The sequence below is a fragment of the Podarcis muralis genome, chromosome 13 (assembly GCF_964188315.1).
Source record: "Podarcis muralis chromosome 13, rPodMur119.hap1.1, whole genome shotgun sequence".
In the NCBI taxonomy this organism is placed as follows: domain Eukaryota; kingdom Metazoa; phylum Chordata; class Lepidosauria; order Squamata; family Lacertidae; genus Podarcis; species Podarcis muralis.
Window position 1 is genome coordinate 33,330,348 of NC_135667.1, and position 18,621 is coordinate 33,348,968.

An 18,621-nucleotide genomic window follows, 5' to 3' on the forward strand; every position below is an offset into this window, starting at 1 on the left:
GGTCTCTGTGGCAGCAAAGTTGGACTTACAGAAACTGTAGGCAAATATTTCCTAATGAGAGGTAAATTCCTTCCTTCCTGCAACTGGACCATCCTTGTCAGCAGCATTGTGTCTGTTTATGTCCTGCACCAAAGTAAGAACTGAATTGTTATCTTAAAATGTCAGACCACAAGGACCATCAAGCCTAGCACCGCCTTCAAATAACAGGCAGCCAGATGCCTTGGGGAAGCTCACACACTGAGTATGCTGAAGAAGACAGGCTCCCCCCTGACTTGCTTTTTGCCACAGGATCTGATAATTAAAAGTACAAGTGGGACATGCCAAAGCTCAGGATTCCAACCAGCCATGCCCTTGTCATGGATACTTCATTCCATTCCTCCTCCAACAGTGGTCAGTCAACATCCTAAAGATGGTGTGTGCTTCTGCCAGCCTTTGGGTTTCTCCGAGTGTGTAGATAAGAACATAGGAAGAGCTTGCTGGATCAGGCCAATGGCCCATCTGGTCTAGCCAACCAGATGCCTGTGGGAAATCCCACAAGCTGGATTTGAGCACAAGCGCACTCGTCCCTCCTGTGGTTTCCAGAAACTGGGGTGCCACAGCATTGCTGCCTTCAAATTCTGCTGTTCTGACTACATCAGTGTTTGCTGTCAGAGAGGTCCCACATCCCTTCTACATACACCTATCTGGTTCTCAGGAACTTCCCCCAAGCCATAACCCCTGTCCCCAAGCTACACCCTGCTTCAGCCCTACTTCATACCCTCCTTGAGTGTCATTGCCTGGCTGGTATGTGTTCTTGAATTTTTATAATGCCTCTCAGTTATTTCACAAAACTCCAATTTCCAGAATATGTTGAATATAACAGTTACTCAAGTCTGAAATACCTTTTTTTTTGTAAATGTGGAGTTGTGGACACAGCTTATTACCACAGTAAAGCTAAGGATAACAGCAAATCAGAATGCGTCCTGGCACAGTCCAATGTTTACTGGAGTATTAAACATAAACACTAAACATCTGCTTGGACTCTAAAAATGAATTCAGTACATAACAAAATAGATGAAATGGGAAACAATTGACCTTTTATATTGAATCACACATAACCCTTTATTGAAATACTGAAAAAAAGGAAATTTGTTAATGAATTTTTGTTCATTGTTACTTATTCTCTCTCTTTAATTGCTATCTGAAATAGTTGCATCCACATGTAGCTAGCCTGAGTTCAGAAGATGTAATGTTCAAATAGGTTGAACATTCTGCACATTCTGGTTTCTGAATGTTTCCATTCTTAATGCCCAATCTGTATCCATGTTATGGAAACCCTCTAAAAGCTTGACTACATTTCAATTTAAATCAATTGTTACGATTTCCCTGTCTCAAGGAACTCTGGGAAATGTAGTTCTGGGAGATCTTAAGGCTCTAAAAGAGAATTATCAGTATCTTTCCAAAGTAAATTTCCCAGGCTACGTTGGCTAAGATCTTACAAGCCATTTACCGGTAGTCCCCCTTTTTGATACAAATGATCTAAAGCATTGCCAAGAGAGTGCTTGTGTTTATGTGAAATAAATGCACATTAAATTTCATATGTTGCAGTATACATGCCATCTTTGATGTGGATGTTATTGCACATCATATGAAGAGACTTTAAAGTCTGAGTAAGAAGAGGAATCTATTTTCATGAATGGGATAGTGGGTTATTTTATGCATGTTTCAGCACCATGGAGAGTTCCTGTTTCCTCCAGTTTCTCTACCAAACACTTGTCAAGAAGACCATGCTGTAATAACAACACATAGCCCAGCCAAGGGCCCATGTGGCCTAGCATTCTGTCTGCAAAGTGGACAAGTAGATGTCTCAGGGAAATTAAATGGGACATGATGGCAAAATGCACCACTTGTTTGTCCAAAGCAAGTTGTAATCAATGGTATACTATCAGGAGAAAGGTGGGATATAAATGCAATCAATCAATCAATCAATCAATCAATCAATCTGTGAACATGGAACTTCAATCTACATCACTCACCGTTCCATCATCCTGTGGACAGCACCTCATTCCTGCCTCCAAATGTGCAAAGAGTACTGGGTAGGAAACCATAACCACTGGGGTCCTAGTTAGTAGGATAGAAGTCCTTTCCCTTTCCCCCATTTTGTTAATTTCAGCCCCACAGATCCAACAACTAGAATCCTGAGACTTAAACATAAACACTAGAAAGGATGGTGGTATGAAGAAGTTACTTTATATAAGATTTCTTGTAGATACATTCATTCATTCATTCATTCATTCATTTAATATCCCATCTTTCCTCCAAGGAGCTCAAGGTGGTGTACAGCTTTCCCCCACCTCATTTTATCCTCACAACAACCCTGTGAGGTAGGCTAGGCTAGGACTGGCTTAAGGATACCCAGTGAGCTTCATGGCTGAGTGGGGATTTGAACCCAGATCTCCCAGGTCCTAGACCAACACACTAACCACTACACCACACTGACATGAAGGTAGTCTAGTTCACATCATTCAAAGAATTGCGTTCTGCATTTTCTAAAACTGAAATTTGGTAAAATGTTAGAATTTCTGAAAACTTGCAATTTTGCTTTCAAATACGACTTAGAAGGATTATTTTAAAATCTTAAACCTCAGGTCCCATTGGTAGATTCTGGGAGGAATGTGAAGCTTGTCAGATTTACCGTATACCAAGGCAATCTGATGAATGGTAGCTCTGTGTGTGCATCTCATATCCCTATCTCCCTTTCCCTTATGCTACTAGCAAGTTACCCAGGCAGAGTTGGAGGACTGAATGGGAATGTGGGAAGTGCACTCAGCACACCTATTTTGTGCCATGTCACTTCCACACATGCCCACTCTTGTTCAGACAATGATACAGGTGAAAAGGAATCCAAGCTCCTTTTAGCCCTATGTGTGTTGGCCGTGATCAAATGGGACTAGATTGCTCTCCTTGTTTCTTCCTCAGCCCACGAAAGCCAAGTGAAATTCAGTAACAGCGAATGTTGAAACAAAATCATTTGCAAAGTCCTACATGCAAATTCAAGTTAGAGGAATTTGCTTAAGGCGTTCCTCTTCCCCAGTTAGTTTCAGTTGAGCCATTTTGAAACCAAATGTAAGGCTGCAATTTTGCACACAGTTGGCCTACCGAGAATCTTATTTATTTCCGTGGATTTTAAGCAAGCTGTGTGCAGGTCGCAGCATAGGTTTTCATCCACGAAGCAGGTCCATTGGATTTATCAACATGAAAGACTAAAACGCTATCTTTTCCCATGTCCTCCCTGGGGAGTGTGGGAGGGGAAGAACTCCAGGTTTGCTACCACTGGGAATTTAGATGTACCAGGTGAGCAGTTAACTACCGCCATCTTGTGGCTTCAATTACCTCTACACCTGAAATATGAAGAGAAACAGCTTTCCACTGGCTGGCATCACGGTGTGGCAGATGCTTTGCAGTCTCATAGCTCAGCTATGTCACACCCTGGAGGTGTAGTTTAATAAAACTCACACAACTAGATCCATTGTGTCAGATAGTGAGGGCTCTGCCACCTTTATCCCAGAGAGCCAGGTGTAGGCAGGCGACCTTCCGTGCACTTGTCCTGGGTGTGTTAGTTGCAACATTTATTCTGAGCCAGCAGCTCTCAAGGGTTTCAGATTGAGGTGTCTCCCAGCCCTACCAAGGGGTGCCAGGAATTGACCCTGGAACCTTCAGCATGCAAAGCAGCACAAAGGATTATCCTTTTCCACTAAGATCTGCAAGACACTCTCCATCCATAGGCAAGGGGCTCCCGTGCACATCTGAGTTCAAGCTTGAAGTCCAACACTTATCACTCTAGAAAATAGGAATCGCCTGCAGTGGCATTTTACATTGCATTATTAAAGCTGAAGCAGATCAGTTTTGGGTTTCATCAGATTTTGGAACAAAAAGCTAGATCTTGAACAAGATGGGGGCTAGGAGTTTGGTCTAAATACCTATCCATGAGTTGTAAGTCAGATGGATCCCCCCCCCCCCTTTATATAGTATTGCTATATTTATAGCTAGCCTGTCCAACTTGTGACCTATCCAGGTAGACAGCTAGCAGCCATATATGACAACCAAACAGGGGCTCAATAAACCTTTTGTCTTTGCTGCCTGCCTGGGACTTGAAGAAAACAGGTCAGTCAAGCAGCTTGCTGACAAGGCTGTGAGGTGTGTTCAGCTGGAATATACCATCCTGTTCTATAGGACTATGGGTGAGTGTGTGTCTGCCAGATTTCTTATTAAAACACATTCCCACCTCTGATGCTGCAATAAATGAATAGCAACAAAAATGCAACATTTATTTCTTTTTTACCCAGTTGTCTTTCAATCTTTATGTTTCTCTTAATGTAAGTAGTAAGTATTTATTATAAGCATACTTAATATTTTAAGCATGAATAAAGTCCAAATTACTAGTCTGTTCTAAATGGAATTTCTTCTGCCTCCCTCATAACTTTTATCTGGGATTTGGGAGTTTTATTCTAATTATACTGTATTCTGTACTGCATGTTTTGGCCTTTGGCTAAAGCAATAAAACTTGACTAGCTGATAAACACACACACACACACACACACACACACACACGAGAGAGAGAGAGAGAGAGAGAGCGAGAGAGAGAGAGAGAGAGAGAGAGAAACCTCAGCACAATAAACACTTTCTAATCAGCAAATGACAGAAGTATTTATTCTGAAATATTGTCAACATATTTCCCCATTGAGTGTTCTGCAAAAGCAAGTACTGCCCCCACCATCATGTATGTGGAATGTCTGGCCACCTTCTGCAGAACAAGAGCATGTGCCAAGTGGGGGGAAAGTACTAGAGCAAAAGTCTCTAGAGTGTGAAGCACTCTTATCTCAGAATGGAAGAGGCTGAAGGAACAACAGGAGAGGAGACTGTGCTTCTGCAGCAGATTTCATGTGGGTTGAGGACATCTCGTGTGCACATATTTTTCTTAGGAATAGCAAAGAGGGGTTCTAGGAAGTGTTTCTGTTGCATCAACAATGCAAGGGACGGGAAGAGATGAGACCCAGGTTATCTAGGAGGGAACATAAAATAAATGTGAAGATGGTCATTTGGGAGGGAAAACTATGAAAATAGAATGATCAATAAGGTGGCCAACCCACAGCCCACATTCAGCCCAGGTTTTTTGTTGCTCCGCAAGACCCTCCCACTCCATTTTTTAAAAAAAATTGACAATATTTCATCAGTCTTGATGTGGACCCCTCCGTTTGTGATGTCTGCTGCTGTGCTCATTGTAAATCACTCAATCTCCACACAAAAGGTCCTGGACTTGCTGTTATGTGTGTCTGAAACACAAACTTCAAAAATGGGTTTTCGCTCTAGGTAACTAACCCACTACATCCAGCCTTAGGGTGCTGGATGCCCCTCTGCTCTTCGTTCACAAAATAAGCCCTGCTTGGAAATTTCAAGTTCTACGAAGGAAGCCTCCAATTTCCTTCTGGAATGAAAAACCTACAGCGAATACAGGCAATCGCTTGCCACAAGGCACCAGCACAAGGAATGCTGAGCAGTTTGCCCAGGGCTCATAAACGTTTAAAGTCCCAGACCTGGCATAATTTCCAACTCTTGGCTGTTGGGAAACCAGCAGGGAGGGTAAATTAAGGAGTGTGCAAGTGACCTGAGTGGATCTGGCACAAAGCCTGCTCACCTGCTTGCTGTAATTTCAGGACTCTGGATATCAGAGGAAAGTGTTACAGGTTTGAAGGTGCTAGAGTTTAAGGCTTGCAGTATTAAAAACAGGAAACAGCCAGACTTATGCACATTTAAGACAGATCCATGTGTGCATTTGAGCTGTGTACTAGGCACTTCTAATCCTTTAATTAGCATGTGCGGGAGTTAACTTCCTAAACTGTGTATTAGACACCTCGTGAGTTGAAATTAACATGTGTTAGAAAATAATTGAGTCAGGCTAATTTCCCTTTGAGGTGTTTGCCTAGGGTAATGAGTCATTCACACAACATGAGGATCAAAGGCAGTGGGACTTCTGCCTGTATTAAAAGAGACCAGTGTGAAGCTGGGGTGTGACTTGAGGGAGCAAGGCAAGCTGCAGGGCAAGGATGCTGATGTGCCTATGGAGGAAGCAGGACCCACTTGTATATATGTTGTATATAAACCATGTATCATAAACCATATACCATAAAAGCAAAACGCAGACTCAGTAAAGAGCATCAGGAGCTACCTGGAATCTCACACTGGCGTAGAGATTGGGGGTGGCATGTAACACTAGATCAAGGATCCAGCTTGTGACAGAGTAGTGGGCTTTTGCTTGAGCAAATCTGGTACCCAGGTCCAAGCAAACATGGAGCTAGCCTTGCAGTTAATTAAACAGTGGTGGCCAATTTATTGGACTAGGGCACCCAAGCAAAGTCCAAAGTATTTCATAATTCCACTGCAGCATACACTGCACCCCATTCACATGCCTTGAGGTGGCCTTGCCTCTAAGTGTGGGGGGCAGGCAGGACATCAGACCTGACTCCATGCTACAGTCAGGCCAATGAGACTCTACTGCCTGTGCCACTTGTGGCACCCACGCTACAGATTGGTCACTAATTCAGTAAAATTTAAAATTGTATTTTGATATAGTTTGTTCTTCTACCTTGACTCCTACATCTTTTTAGCACCTTTGTCTAACCAGCTATTCCTCCCCTAGCCTTGCCTTGTATAAATGTGCTCCCTGCCAACACAGTATGACCTTATTGAATTCCACTTCACTCTTAACTCAAAATTCACCTAATGAATCTTAATGCTTTCTCCTAATGTGGAGACTTCCTGGCTTGCTCCAGCAGAAAGGAGAGGCCAGAAGATGGAGCCAGAGACAATATTCCTCCAGGTTTAATCCAGGCTTATGTAAAAAGACAATCAAGAAACATTGCGTGCAGTGCCTTTTTAACAAACTCTCTGTTAATGTTTCAGATACCCAGCCTGCTCTTGGGCTGGAGAATATCATCTACAATAATGAAAGGATATGGATCTCCCCACTCACTGTTCCATTTAAGCCACATCTCATCATAACACAGCCTCAGAATTTGTTTTTGCCAGGGTTCAGAGACCTGGAATATGTCACATATAATAGAGACAGGAGTGTCTCTGAGCATGGTTGAGATTTCTTTCCTTTGCTATCTGATATCGGGGGCTGTGGTTCCAGATCAGTGGGCAGCACTGCCAGACAGGGGTAACCCTCAACAACCAACAACTGCATGATCATTCTTGTAGTCCCATCCTAAAAACAACTGTCCCAAGACAAACCAGTGGTTCACAGAGCCACTTTCCCATTAGTAAACAGCAGATAAGACCTGAGTCATTACCAAGGTTTAACAAAGATAGAAAGTAGTTTATATATTATGACAATTATATTGGGCCAGCTTATATGGCTGTGAGAATATGCTATCTTTTGGAGTTGCTCAATAGTTTTCATCAGGCAGAACAGAAAGGTGGCTGATTCTCAGTTAATTACCCAACTAGACAAAACAATTGTTTGCAAAGGGAAGTAAAATTGCTTTCTCTCTATAGTTGAGAATACACCATATAATACCTCTGCCTCTCATCAATGACTAGATCTTTAGGGATCTTCAGAACCAGATAAGTTATAGAATACAAATGAGCAATTGCTGAGCTTCCCTCCATTTTCTGTTTGCCAACTGTCCACCATTTTGGAGCATCCCTTCTTTCACCTTTTCCCCCCAGCTGGTGCATTCCCTTCAACACATGTAACAGCACCACCTCCTGGTGGCTGATTAAAATCACACTATGTGTTTCAATTATCTTAAGTGCAGTTCAGTTAACTCCAAGGCACCTCTGAGGGAAGACTTATCAGCCGATGAAACATTAATGGGTTTGGCAAGCAGCTGAGGAATGCAAAAGGAAAGTTCCTTCAAAGTTTTTGACTTGCCATGAGAAAAGTCAGCCACTTCAGGTGATGAATTTCAGGTGCCATTAAGAGCAACGGAGTGAGGGCCAAACTACATGCTAAGTGCATATTTGAATTTGTCAGTGTCTTTAAGTAGCAGCTGCAGGTTCCCCTAATCTCAGTACTATAGCAGGAGTGATAGGTATTTAGTGGGGCGGGGGGGACAGCATTTTTCTTTTTGGAACAAAAAGTAGTTTGTGAGGTGGGAAGAATTTTAACTGGAACTGCACTGCAGTGGAAAGGGTTAATCCACTCCTCAGCCTGTGCTGAGGCCCCGGTTCAAATTGATTGAGGATGGGGGCTTAGCTGCTATTTAAAAACACATGCCACACATTTATTATAATGTGTAGCTTGGTTCTGAGAGACAGACGTATCTGAGAACAGTTCTCTGGCAAGTTCTAGTGCAGGCATAGGCAAACTTAGCCCTCCAGATATTTTGGGATTACAACTCCCATGATCCCTAGCTAACAGGACCAGTGGTCAGGGATGATGGGAACTGTAGTCCCAAAACATCTGGAGGGCCAGGTTTGGCCATGCCTGTTCTAGTGCATCAGCCCCACTGAAGTGAGTAGCAATTATTCAAGAGCATCATATGGTGATGTAAAGCAGAACTGTCCCATAGCAGGCGATTAAACCTGAAGGAGATCCGCCACAATCGTTGCCCAACGACACAAACTCAGCCTTGTCTTACCTGCCATTCATCTTTCCACATCGTAGGCGGGCATAAGATACTCCTTTGGCACAATCCCCACCATGCTGTTCAGCTCTCCGACCCACCAGCCATACATGTTGTACTCCTGGAATTGAAGTAAGAACAGCGTTAAGAGAAATAGCTGGATGAAGGGCCTTGATGTCATGGGCTTAGACTCCTGCCTCTGCCACAGAACTCGTAAGAACGTAAGGGCCTCCTGGGTCAGCCCAATGGCCCATCTAATCCAACATGGGAGCCACAAACACAAGCAGCCTGAAAGGTTACAGCAAGACTGCACTGATTGTAAAACATACACGTGCTCATCATTCTGGGTAGTGGTGGGATAAATTGCAACATACAGTGGTACCTCGGGTTAAGTACTTAATTCGTTCCGGAGGTCCGTTCTGAACCTGAAACTGTTCTTAACCTGAAGCACCACTTTAGCTAATGGGGCCTCCTGCTGCTGCCGCTACACCGGAGACCAATTTCTGTTCTTATCCTGAAGCAAAGTTCTTAACCTGAAGCACTATTTCTGGGTTAGCGGAGTGTGTAACCTGAAACATATGTAACCTGAAGTGTATGTAACCCAAGGTACCACTGTACTCAGCATTAAGTGTCACTTGGTGTTGATAGAAAAGTTAAAGGGCTTAATGGATTGTGTCCAATGAGCACAGGATCACAGAATTGTAGAGTTGGAAGAGGGTCATCTGGTTTCCTCTTTACCAGGTTAGACATACCCAATTCCCTCAACCCTTCCTCATAAGGCTTGGTTTCCAGACCCCTGATAATCTTGGCTGCCTTCCTCTGCACACAATGTAGCTTGTTAATATCTTTCTTAAATTGTGGTGCCCACAACTGGGCGCAGTACTCCAGGTGTGGTCTGAAAAGAGCAGGACTATTACTTCTCTTGATTGGGACACTAAACTTCTGTACATGCATTTAAAATAGCAATATGAATTATTATTTCTCATTTAATTTTTTTAAAAAAACTTTTAATTTGGTTAGCTGCCTTGGACACCGTAGAAAGACAGGTTATAAGCAATTGCATTAAAACAATAAAAATACAACTGTCAAGGGTCTAACATATAAAATAAACCTGTTGGAATAAAGCAGCATTAAAGCAAGAGTCCCAAATACTTTATATTTCTCCCTTCACAAATGCTGCACCAAATAAAACTACTTTTAACTTACCATAACACTTAAGAATACAGTATTAATGTTTGTAGATAAGATTCTCTGTACATATAAAGGTTTGGATTAGGCTTCTGCCTGATGCACCAGTTTTCTAATGGGAAAGGGTTGTGTTAGTTTTTGTATACAGTGGTGCCTCGCAAGACGAAATTAATTCGTTCCGCAAGTTTTTTCTTCTTGCGAGTTTTTCGTCTTGCGAAGCACGGTTTCCCATAGGAATGCATTGAAAATCAATTAATGCGTTCCTAGGGAAACCGCTTGCCAGGCTGGCGGTGCGGAGAAGGGCTTTTCTCCCCACCGCAAGCCTTCAGCACAGGTACGGGAACAGAGGGGAAGGCGCGCAGCGCTTTCCCTCTGTTCCCGGGGCTTGCGTGGGAGGAGGGTTTTTCCTCCCCACCGCCAACATTCAGAACAGCATTCTGAATGTTGGCGGTGGGAAGGAAAACCCTTCTCCCACCCCAAGTCTTCAGGACAGCCATCCGAAGGCTGGCGCGGGGAGAAGGTCTCTCCGCCCCCCCCCCACGCCAGGCTTCGGTGCATCCTTCAGAGGCTGCTGCCATAGTCACGCGTCACTTCTCCAGCTGGGAGAGGGTCGCGGGGCTATGGCTTCTTTAGCCCCGCGCGCGCTCTCCCGGCTGGAGAGGTGACGCTCGGCTATGGAGGCTCCTGCCATAGGCGCGCGTCACCTGGGAGAGGGTCGTGGGGGGCTGCTTTAGCCCCGCGCGCGCTCTCCCGGCTGGAGAGGTGACGGGCGCCTATGGAGGCTCCTGCCATAGGCGCGCGTCACTTCTCCAGCCGGGAGAGGGTCGCGGGGGGCTGGTTTAGCCCCCCGCGCGCTCTCCCGGCTGGAGAGGTGACGGGCGCCTATGGAGGTTCCTGCCATAGGCGCGCGTCACATCTCCAGCCGGGAGAGGGTCGCGGGGGGTTTCTTTAGCCCCGCGCGCGCTCTCCCGGTTGGAGAGGTGACGCGCACCTATGGAGGCTCCTGCCATAGGCGCGCGTCACCTGGGAGAGGGTCGCGGGGGGCTGCTTTAGCCCCACGCGCGCGCGCTCTCCCAGCTGGAGAGGTGACGCTCGGCTATGGAGGCTCCTGCCATAGGCGCGCGTCACCTGGGAGAGGGTCGCGGGGGGCTGGTTTAGCCCCGCGCGCGCTCTCCCGGCTGGAGAGGTGACGGGCGCCTATGGAGGTTCCTGCCATAGGCGCGCGTCACTTCTCCAGCTGGGAGAGGGTCGCGGGGGGCTGGTTTAGCCCCGCGCGCGCTCTCCCGGCTGGAGAGGTGACAGGCGCCTATGGAGGCTCCTGCCATAGGCGCGCGTCACTTCTCCAGCCGGGAGAGGGTCGCGGGGGGCTGGTTTAGCCCCGCGCGCGCTCTCCCGGCTGGAGAGGTGACGGGCGCCTATGGAGGTTCCTGCCATAGGCGCGCGTCACATCTCCAGCCGGGAGAGGGTCGCGGGGGGTTTCTTTAGCCCCGCGCGCGCTCTCCCGGTTGGAGAGGTGACGCTCGGCTATGGAGGCTCCTGACATAGGCGCGCGTCACCTGGGAGAGGGTCGCGGGGGGCTGCTTTAGCCCTGCGCGCGCTCTCCCGGCTGGATAGGTGACGCGCGCCTATGGAGGCTCCTGCCATAGGCCCGCGTCACCTGGGAGAGGGTCGCGGGGGGCTGCTTTAGCCCCGCACGCGCTCTCCCAGCTGGAGAGGTGACGCTCGGCTATGGAGGCTCCTGCCATAGGCGCGCGTCACCTCTCCAGCCGGGAGAGGGTCGCGGCAGGCTGCTTTAGCTTCTTTAGCTTCGGAGCATCCTTCCGAAGCCTGGCGGCGGGAAGAGGTCTCTCCGCCCCGCCGCCAGGCTTCGGAGGAGGTCCGAGGACAGTGGGGAAGACGCGCTGCGCTTCCCCGCTGTCCCGGAGATTTCCCTATGGGCTTTCGTCTTGCGAAGCAAGCCCATAGGGAAATTCGTTTTGCGAAGCGCCTCCAAAACGGAAAACCCTTTCGTCTAGCGGGTTTTCCGTCTTGCGAGGCGTTCGTCTTGCGGGGTACCACTGTATTCTTCAAACTGTATCCTTCAGCCTGCAGCTTGAAGTGGAACAGTTCAGAAAAATATCTACCACTTAACCCTGTTCATTGTGCAAACTTGTCCTTACAGAGCCTTTTGCTACAGCACCCAGAAGAACTGCAAGTTCTGGCAGAAGTTCTGTTTTGGCTGTGGAGAACCCCAGTGAGTGGGGCCATAGAGTCTTTGCCCTTCCCTTAGTGGTGGAAAACATGATTCTAGCAGCTGTTGGCCCACTGGACACTGGACACTGGGTGAGGCAGAATGTCCTACATTTTGCTCCTTAAATAGCTGCAGGGATATGTGAAGCAAAAGTAAAGAAGAGTTCCTCTGAGCACTTTCAGAGTGCTTTCTTTTCTAGAATAACCTCTCTCATGGACACGTTAGGAGCAAGACGCTGCAAGCTGAAGGGTTTCCAGACAAGTGTTGCAGCTTTCAGTAAAAAGGGTATGGGTTGTTTCACACAAGTATGTTAATCACTTGTTGACTACGCAGCATCTAATGGCGACATGCATGGCGAATGAGCCATTATAGATTAATCACCACAAACATCTTTCATATCACCTGATGTCAGTTCACGCACAATGCTTTTCAGCCCAGAGTCAGTTCACACATTCTGCTAAAATAGCCAAGAACAGAGTAATGAAGTGATGTAGATGTGTGTGTGAACAAGCCCTAGGCATCAGGAAAAAACAGAGAAAGGGAGACTGTGCCAGATGGATGTAAAAGGCGAAGACTGAGACCGGACCCACCTTCTTCCAAGCACTGCCTTGGCCTGAGCACTGTGAGGTATTTTAAAACAATTTCGGCTTTGATGGATTGCTGGGGAGCCAGCGATTGTTCATAATCAAAAAAGGAAGAATGGAATGCAAATGAGCACAAGCCGAGAACCATCGGCGCCGGGCGCTTTATTTCCCTGTGCTGTGCCAAAAAGAATTAAAACAACATTAAACTCCCAGCAATAATGTTTAAGCTCTCGTTTCCGAGTGCCAAATTGCACCGCTCTGGATCATACAGATGTTCGTTAATTATGCTAATTTTTATTAAACTATTAAAATGGAGGAAGTTGCACTGGCAGAGCCCCGGCCCGAGGTGAACCCTGCCTTGCGTCTGGAGGTGCTAATTTGCCAGCTTCCCTCCATAAGCTGCTGATGCTGGAGGTTTGGGCTTTGCTTAGTGAGGGGGAATTTTTTTGTATGGGGTGATGGAGAGGATGACTTCTTCAGCAGAAAATGTTGAAACAAATTCCAGTGAGTGCTAGACGCTAGACCCTCTGGACCTGCACACATCCATTGATCCAGAGCAGGCTTGACCATGAGGACAGAGGAGGGTAGCTGTCTGAGGTGGCTCAGTTCAAGAGAGGCTGCCACACCAGCAATCCTGAGTCCAGGCTCTTAACCCTCCTTTTGTGGTAGCTGGCGGAGTGTGCTCCAGGACCTGTGCACTGTAGCTTAGAGTTAGCAGGGGACACCCCTGACTCATGCCAACAAGGGCAGCAAGAATGCTGAGTTTGTCCTACAGCAATCCAGCATTAATAGGGGCTTTTTAAAATTATTTTGCAGGCATGTTTCAGCACTGTAACATGTCTAAGCACTGTAACTTTGAGGTCAGCATCCCAAGCAGAGTTCAGTTTCAAAAATGATAGTGGATTTTGGAGTTCATTCCCAGGCCCTCTCCTGGGCCCAGGGTAAAAGGCCTCAACAAAAGGATATCCTGGCTAAAACGTTATGTGCTTCAGGTGTCCTGCACCCCCTGATTCATAGGAGTACTGGTATGAAAGACAGGTACATTGAAGACTGCCTAAAATTGGTGTGCTGAGTAGTGAAATCAAATGGAGGCGTGTAGTATCAAAAATTAGGAAAATCCGTAATGTTCTTGGCTTGAAGTCTGAACTGTGGCCTAGGGAATGGGATCACAGGATTTCACCTTACCTGCGCTGACTGCATGAACTGAAAGAGGTGTGTGTGTTATTCAAGATGTGTAAAAGGATCTCAAGAACAGAACATAAGCTTAGCGCAGGGGTGGCATCCCTGACGATGAAAAAAGATGAAGCAAAAATATGCAAAGGAAGTAAAAATGAAATGCAAAATTTCTCTCCCCATCCCTTGGCTCCCAAATTTCTTGTCAGCAGCAAAGCTGAAACAGCTGCATGCGGATCAATCTTTCCTGGGCGTGGGGGTCCGTGGAGGGATTGCACATGCACAGACATAGAAGAATTTATGTTGCTGATGTACACCAACTAATGGGAAAACAATATCTAAACCTATGGGAAAGGACATATAAACCAAAATAGGATGCCGACAAGCAACAAGGGGGACATTTCTTGGCTACTCTCAGCCTTCTCATGCGGCTGCTTTACTGCTTTCCGACAGCGTCACGGGTGTCCTTTGCATGCCTCCTGTCTCGATGTCTGGACTCTCTCTACCGTGCCACAAGAAAATGCCTTAGCAAGCAGGTAGCGGCAGGGGGTAGGGGGAGTAAGACTGGGAGGAAACAGCAGGCAGCTCTCGTAAGCCGGAAAAGAGAATGAAGACCCCTGCTACAGAGCCGCTCGCTTTTAATTTCCATCTGCCCCCATCCCCACTGTTTCCCTATTTGTAGAGCGTTCTGCATGACAGCTCAGCAACTACCCAAGATGACCACTGATACGTCTTTGAGGGGCAAGGCAGAAACAGCCTCAGGGCTGCAGCGCTCTTTCGCTTTCTGTATAAAATATGTGTGCATGTATATTACTGGGGTGCAAATCTAATGGGAAGTTATCACCCACTGAGTTCTTTCTCGGTAAGCCCAGATGCAGCGGCTGGTTGCAGTTACTCAGTGGTCATAGGAATATAATGAATGTGCTTTATACTAAATCAGACCTTTGGTCTATTAAACCCAGTGCAATGTACTCTGACTGGTGACGGCTCTCTAGCAAAGGTCCTTCCCAGTCCTACTCTGGGAGGTTCTGTAACTGGAGATGCCTATGCCTTGGAACAAACTTGTTACTTTCTGCATGCACATGACATGTTCACCTGCTGAGCTAAACCAAGGTAAGACCTGCTGCTTGTTTAAGGCTAGTTTTAGATGTTATATACACCCCACATGCAGACAAGGAGAAGCCCCTTTATGTGTCGCAAATGCTTTATGCAGGAAGAGTGATGTTTAAAAGATCCTTACCAAATGCGTATCCCTAACCACAAATAGCAGGAGCATGCTTCTGATTCTGGCAGCAGCTTTCACAACTGCTACTCATGATGGATGAAGTGCATTTAGTGAGTATTTTTAAATATTACTGTTCAGGATCTCATGTGCATTACATGTGCAGCATCTCTGTAAGTAAGCATTTCCTGCAGGCTGCTTGTCAGCGAGGCAATACTGAAACAGGTTGTCATTTGCAAATAATTAAGAGCAAAAATGAATTTGACTCAGTGTGTTTGTGTGTGTGTGTGTGTGTGTGTGTGTGTGTGTGTGTGTGTGTTTGTTCAAGCAAGTTCTCCTTGCTACAATTTATTTCCAAAAATGTGAATCTATATTCTCCTAATTATGGTTGCTCTGGGATTTAGAGCTAAGCTCTTGCAAAATTCATCCCACTTGCATGAGCTGCCAACAGCACTGACAGTGGAATAAGTGAGACAATTTGCAGAACTCTGAACTAAGCTGTTGACGGGAACAGCAAACTACAATATGGCCACAGATAAGATTGACAGGGAGGAGGAAGGCTGGGCTAAATTCCTAGTCAATCACCAAAGAGGTTGGTTAATTTTTAGACGCAAGAGGTGTCTGGAATAAACACTCAAAGGAATTCCTTCCTTCGGTCCCAGAAGTGTATGCATTGGATATTCTGTGGTTACTCAAAGCATACAGTAACTACATGTTGCTATCCAAGATGGGGTTGCTATCCAAAACAGCAATCTGGTTTTGAGTTCTCCCCTTCCTCCTCCATAACTTGTAGTAAAACTAACAGCATGTTCTGATACCATCATCATGTTGCATTTTTCCTTGGCACTGACAACCAGTGATTTATCTCTATTGATTTATTGCAATTATTTATATCCTGCCTTCCAGGATGTGGCAAATCCTTCCATGATGTGAGGAATTTGATGTGAAGCAATGACGAGGAAACACGCAGCACGACATCAAGAAATTGGCTACATTTTACTACACGTTACGGAGCAGGGAGAACTCAATACAGAACTTCTGCTTTTGCTGGTAGCCCCGTATTTCTCATCATGTACAGCTCTGCCCTCACTATGAATGGAAAGAATCACTACACATGCTCAGAGGCACTCTTTTTTTCATGTACTTAGTTTTCTCCAGAGCAGAGCCCTGGCACCAGGGCCGGCCCACACATGAGGCAAGGTGCAGTGACGGCCCACTGGGGCAGCAGATCCCAATGTTGATCTCCCCCTCACACCTTTGTTCCTGATGTAGATCTTCCCTCGTCCCTTCTTCCCTAGTGGGAAAGGGGTGCTATTTTGGGGTCTGCCTCAGGTGCCAAAATGTCATGGGCTGGCCCTGCTTGGCACGGAAAACAGATTCTGGCTCCTGACTAAGCCTCGGGGTTTGGAGGCAAACTCTTTTCTCTATAGTGAGACATTACCTGTTCTAAAACAAAAGGCTGGCTCCACACCCCACCTTGCCAACGCTGATCTAGCAATATTTACTCCTCAACCCCAACTTAGCTCTAGTTACAGTCCAAGCGCCTCGTAAACAACCCCGATCCTACTCTGGCGATGTAGTTAATCAGCCCCAGTCGCTCACAGAAGATCAATGGCGGGATGATGGATGCCCGAGGAGAAAAGCCAAAATCAATCACAGGCTTATCGGTATATGATTGCTTGGCCCCATTATTAGTGCCGGAGCATCATACATTATTGTTAGTAAAATGGAGGCCTCTAATTCATAGGTGAGCTGTGTCACGCATTATTGGAGGGTCGCTTGACATGGGAGGGTTTTATATTGGGTCGCTGCAGACATCTGTTTACCTCAAAAACTGGCCCAGGGCTGAAAGCTGGCTCAGAACAAAATTTAGGGCTTAACACTGGAAAGGAAGAAACCTGAGCACATTGGCCAGTTTTTGAGAATGAAAGAGAGGTGCTAGGGTCTGAATGTCCCCCAGGAAGCTGCAGTGACAGCTCAAGACATTTCTCCTGTGCTCATGTGCAGCTCCCGCCCCGCCCCCGTCATTTCAAAGGGGCTTGCATACAGAAACTTCCCTGTAGGTAGTGCTTTATGAATGAGACCTCTCTGTCTCTTTAGTGCCCCAAACCTATTTTCTGAGATGACAGCCTACGTTGCCTCATGGTCAGGCAGGAAGTCATGACGTGGCCTCTGCTATGGAAGTCTAGCCTTCTTAATCCTAGATATCGGGGTCAGGAAGGGGCCCCATCTCTTCATAGGAGCTTGTACTTTCCTTCCATTTCCTCCAGGATATCAGGAACTCCTGCAACTAGGGAAGGAGTTGCTTTTGTCTACTCCCAAGAGGAGAAGAGTGTGGAACCTCACAGTGTGGAGATGGGGTGCGGAAGGGAGAGAGAAGATCTGGGAAATTACAGAGTGGCTAGTCTGACTTTGATACCTTGGAACACACTAGAACAGAGGAAAAAGGAGTCAGTTTATAATCATCTGTGTAACAATGTAGTGATAAGTGATTTTAATTGGGTTATAAGCTTAGTGGATTGTAGGAATGTAGTGGACATAATTTATCTTTATTTCAGCAAAGCATTTGATAAAGTTCCCCATTGTATTTGGTTAGCAAACTGGTTAAATGCAGGATATACAATAATCCCATCAGGTGGATCCAGAGCAGGAAAAATCAAGCATGCTCATCAATGGTTTCTCATCAATCTGAGCACAAGCACACTATTCCTTCCTGTGGTTTCCAGCAACTGATATTCAGAAGCATTGCTGCCTCTGACTGTGAAGGCAGAACATATCCATTGGGGCTAGTAATCACCTTTACAGAATAACTGGTCACAGTACTGACCAATAACTGGTCACAGTCTGACCAGTGCAGAATAAAATGATTTTTTAAAAAGACTTGGAAACTATGGTGCTACTAATGCAGCCTAAAACTGTATTATCTTTTTTTTTTTTGGCAGCTTCACACTGCTGATCCATGTTCAGCTTGTGGTTGATTATAATTCTGAGATCTAATCAAATCTTTATTATTATGGTCAATGACCAGATCCTGAAATCCTTTTTGTATGCTGCCAAGCCAGATGTCCCCCATACTATCCTTGTGCATTTGATTTTTTAAAAATTCATCTATATTGAATTTCCTTTTGTTAGTTTCAGCCCAGTTTTCCATTGGCACCACACTTTTAAAAAGGATGCAGACAAACTTGAATAGGTTCAGAAGAGGGCAAAAGTTGTACAATGAAAGGTTGAGGGAACTGGGTGTGATTAGCCAGGTGAAGAGAAGACTGAAGGCAAATATGAGAATAAACTTCAAATCTCTGAAGGGCTCTCTTATAGAACAGGGTACTTATTTTCTGCTGCCCCAGTGGGCAGGACTAGTTCTAATGGGCTTACATTACAGATGGTAGATTTCAGTTAAACATTAGGAGAAACCTCTCAACAATAAGCACAGACAAATGAAGACTGGGAATCCAAGGGACCTAATGAGACCCTCCAGACTTTTCTATCTGTTCCTTGGGACTTTTCCTAGGTCACACCTCTTAAAGGCTCTGCTCTGCTGGAGTGTGTTTTCCCTTCAGACCAGTGTGCCTGATAGACTACAATATGGATATGCAGCAGCTCTGAGAGCTTTAA

The 18,621-nt window shown here is 45.9% G+C and overlaps 2 protein-coding genes and 1 long non-coding RNA gene across 8 annotated transcripts in view; 1 reads left to right on the top strand and 2 right to left on the bottom strand.

The window, feature by feature from the left end:
- The window catches only part of SNX11 (sorting nexin 11), a 33,960-nt gene extending 16,272 nt beyond the window's left edge, over positions 1 to 17,688 (top strand). Inside the window, exon 5 of the mRNA XM_077917346.1 lies at positions 15,913 to 17,688. Within this exon, the coding sequence (XP_077773472.1) occupies positions 15,913 to 15,934 (22 nt within the window). The 3' untranslated portion in view covers positions 15,935 to 17,688. The remainder of the gene's footprint in view (positions 1 to 15,912) is intronic.
- SKAP1 (src kinase associated phosphoprotein 1) overlaps positions 1 to 18,621 on the bottom strand; it is a 337,471-nt gene that overhangs the window by 21,039 nt on the left and 297,811 nt on the right. For 4 of the 6 annotated variants that reach the window (XM_077917343.1, XM_028751959.2, XM_077917342.1 and 1 more), the window contains 2 exons: positions 8,625 to 8,730; positions 4,670 to 5,041 (listed from right to left, as the gene is read on the bottom strand). In XM_077917343.1, coding sequence (XP_077773469.1) covers positions 8,632 to 8,730 — 99 coding nt within the window. In that variant the 3' untranslated portion in view covers positions 4,670 to 5,041; positions 8,625 to 8,631. Of the gene's footprint in view, positions 1 to 4,669; positions 5,042 to 8,624; positions 8,731 to 18,621 lie in introns of those variants that run through there. The other 2 variants (XM_028751958.2, XR_003709296.2) reach the window with 2 other exon arrangements.
- On the bottom strand, positions 10,175 to 11,024 carry LOC144325129 (uncharacterized). The gene is made up of 2 exons (XR_013390426.1): positions 10,926 to 11,024; positions 10,175 to 10,396 (listed from the first exon to the last, which is right to left on the bottom strand). It is a non-coding gene; the product is annotated as an uncharacterized LOC144325129 (long non-coding RNA).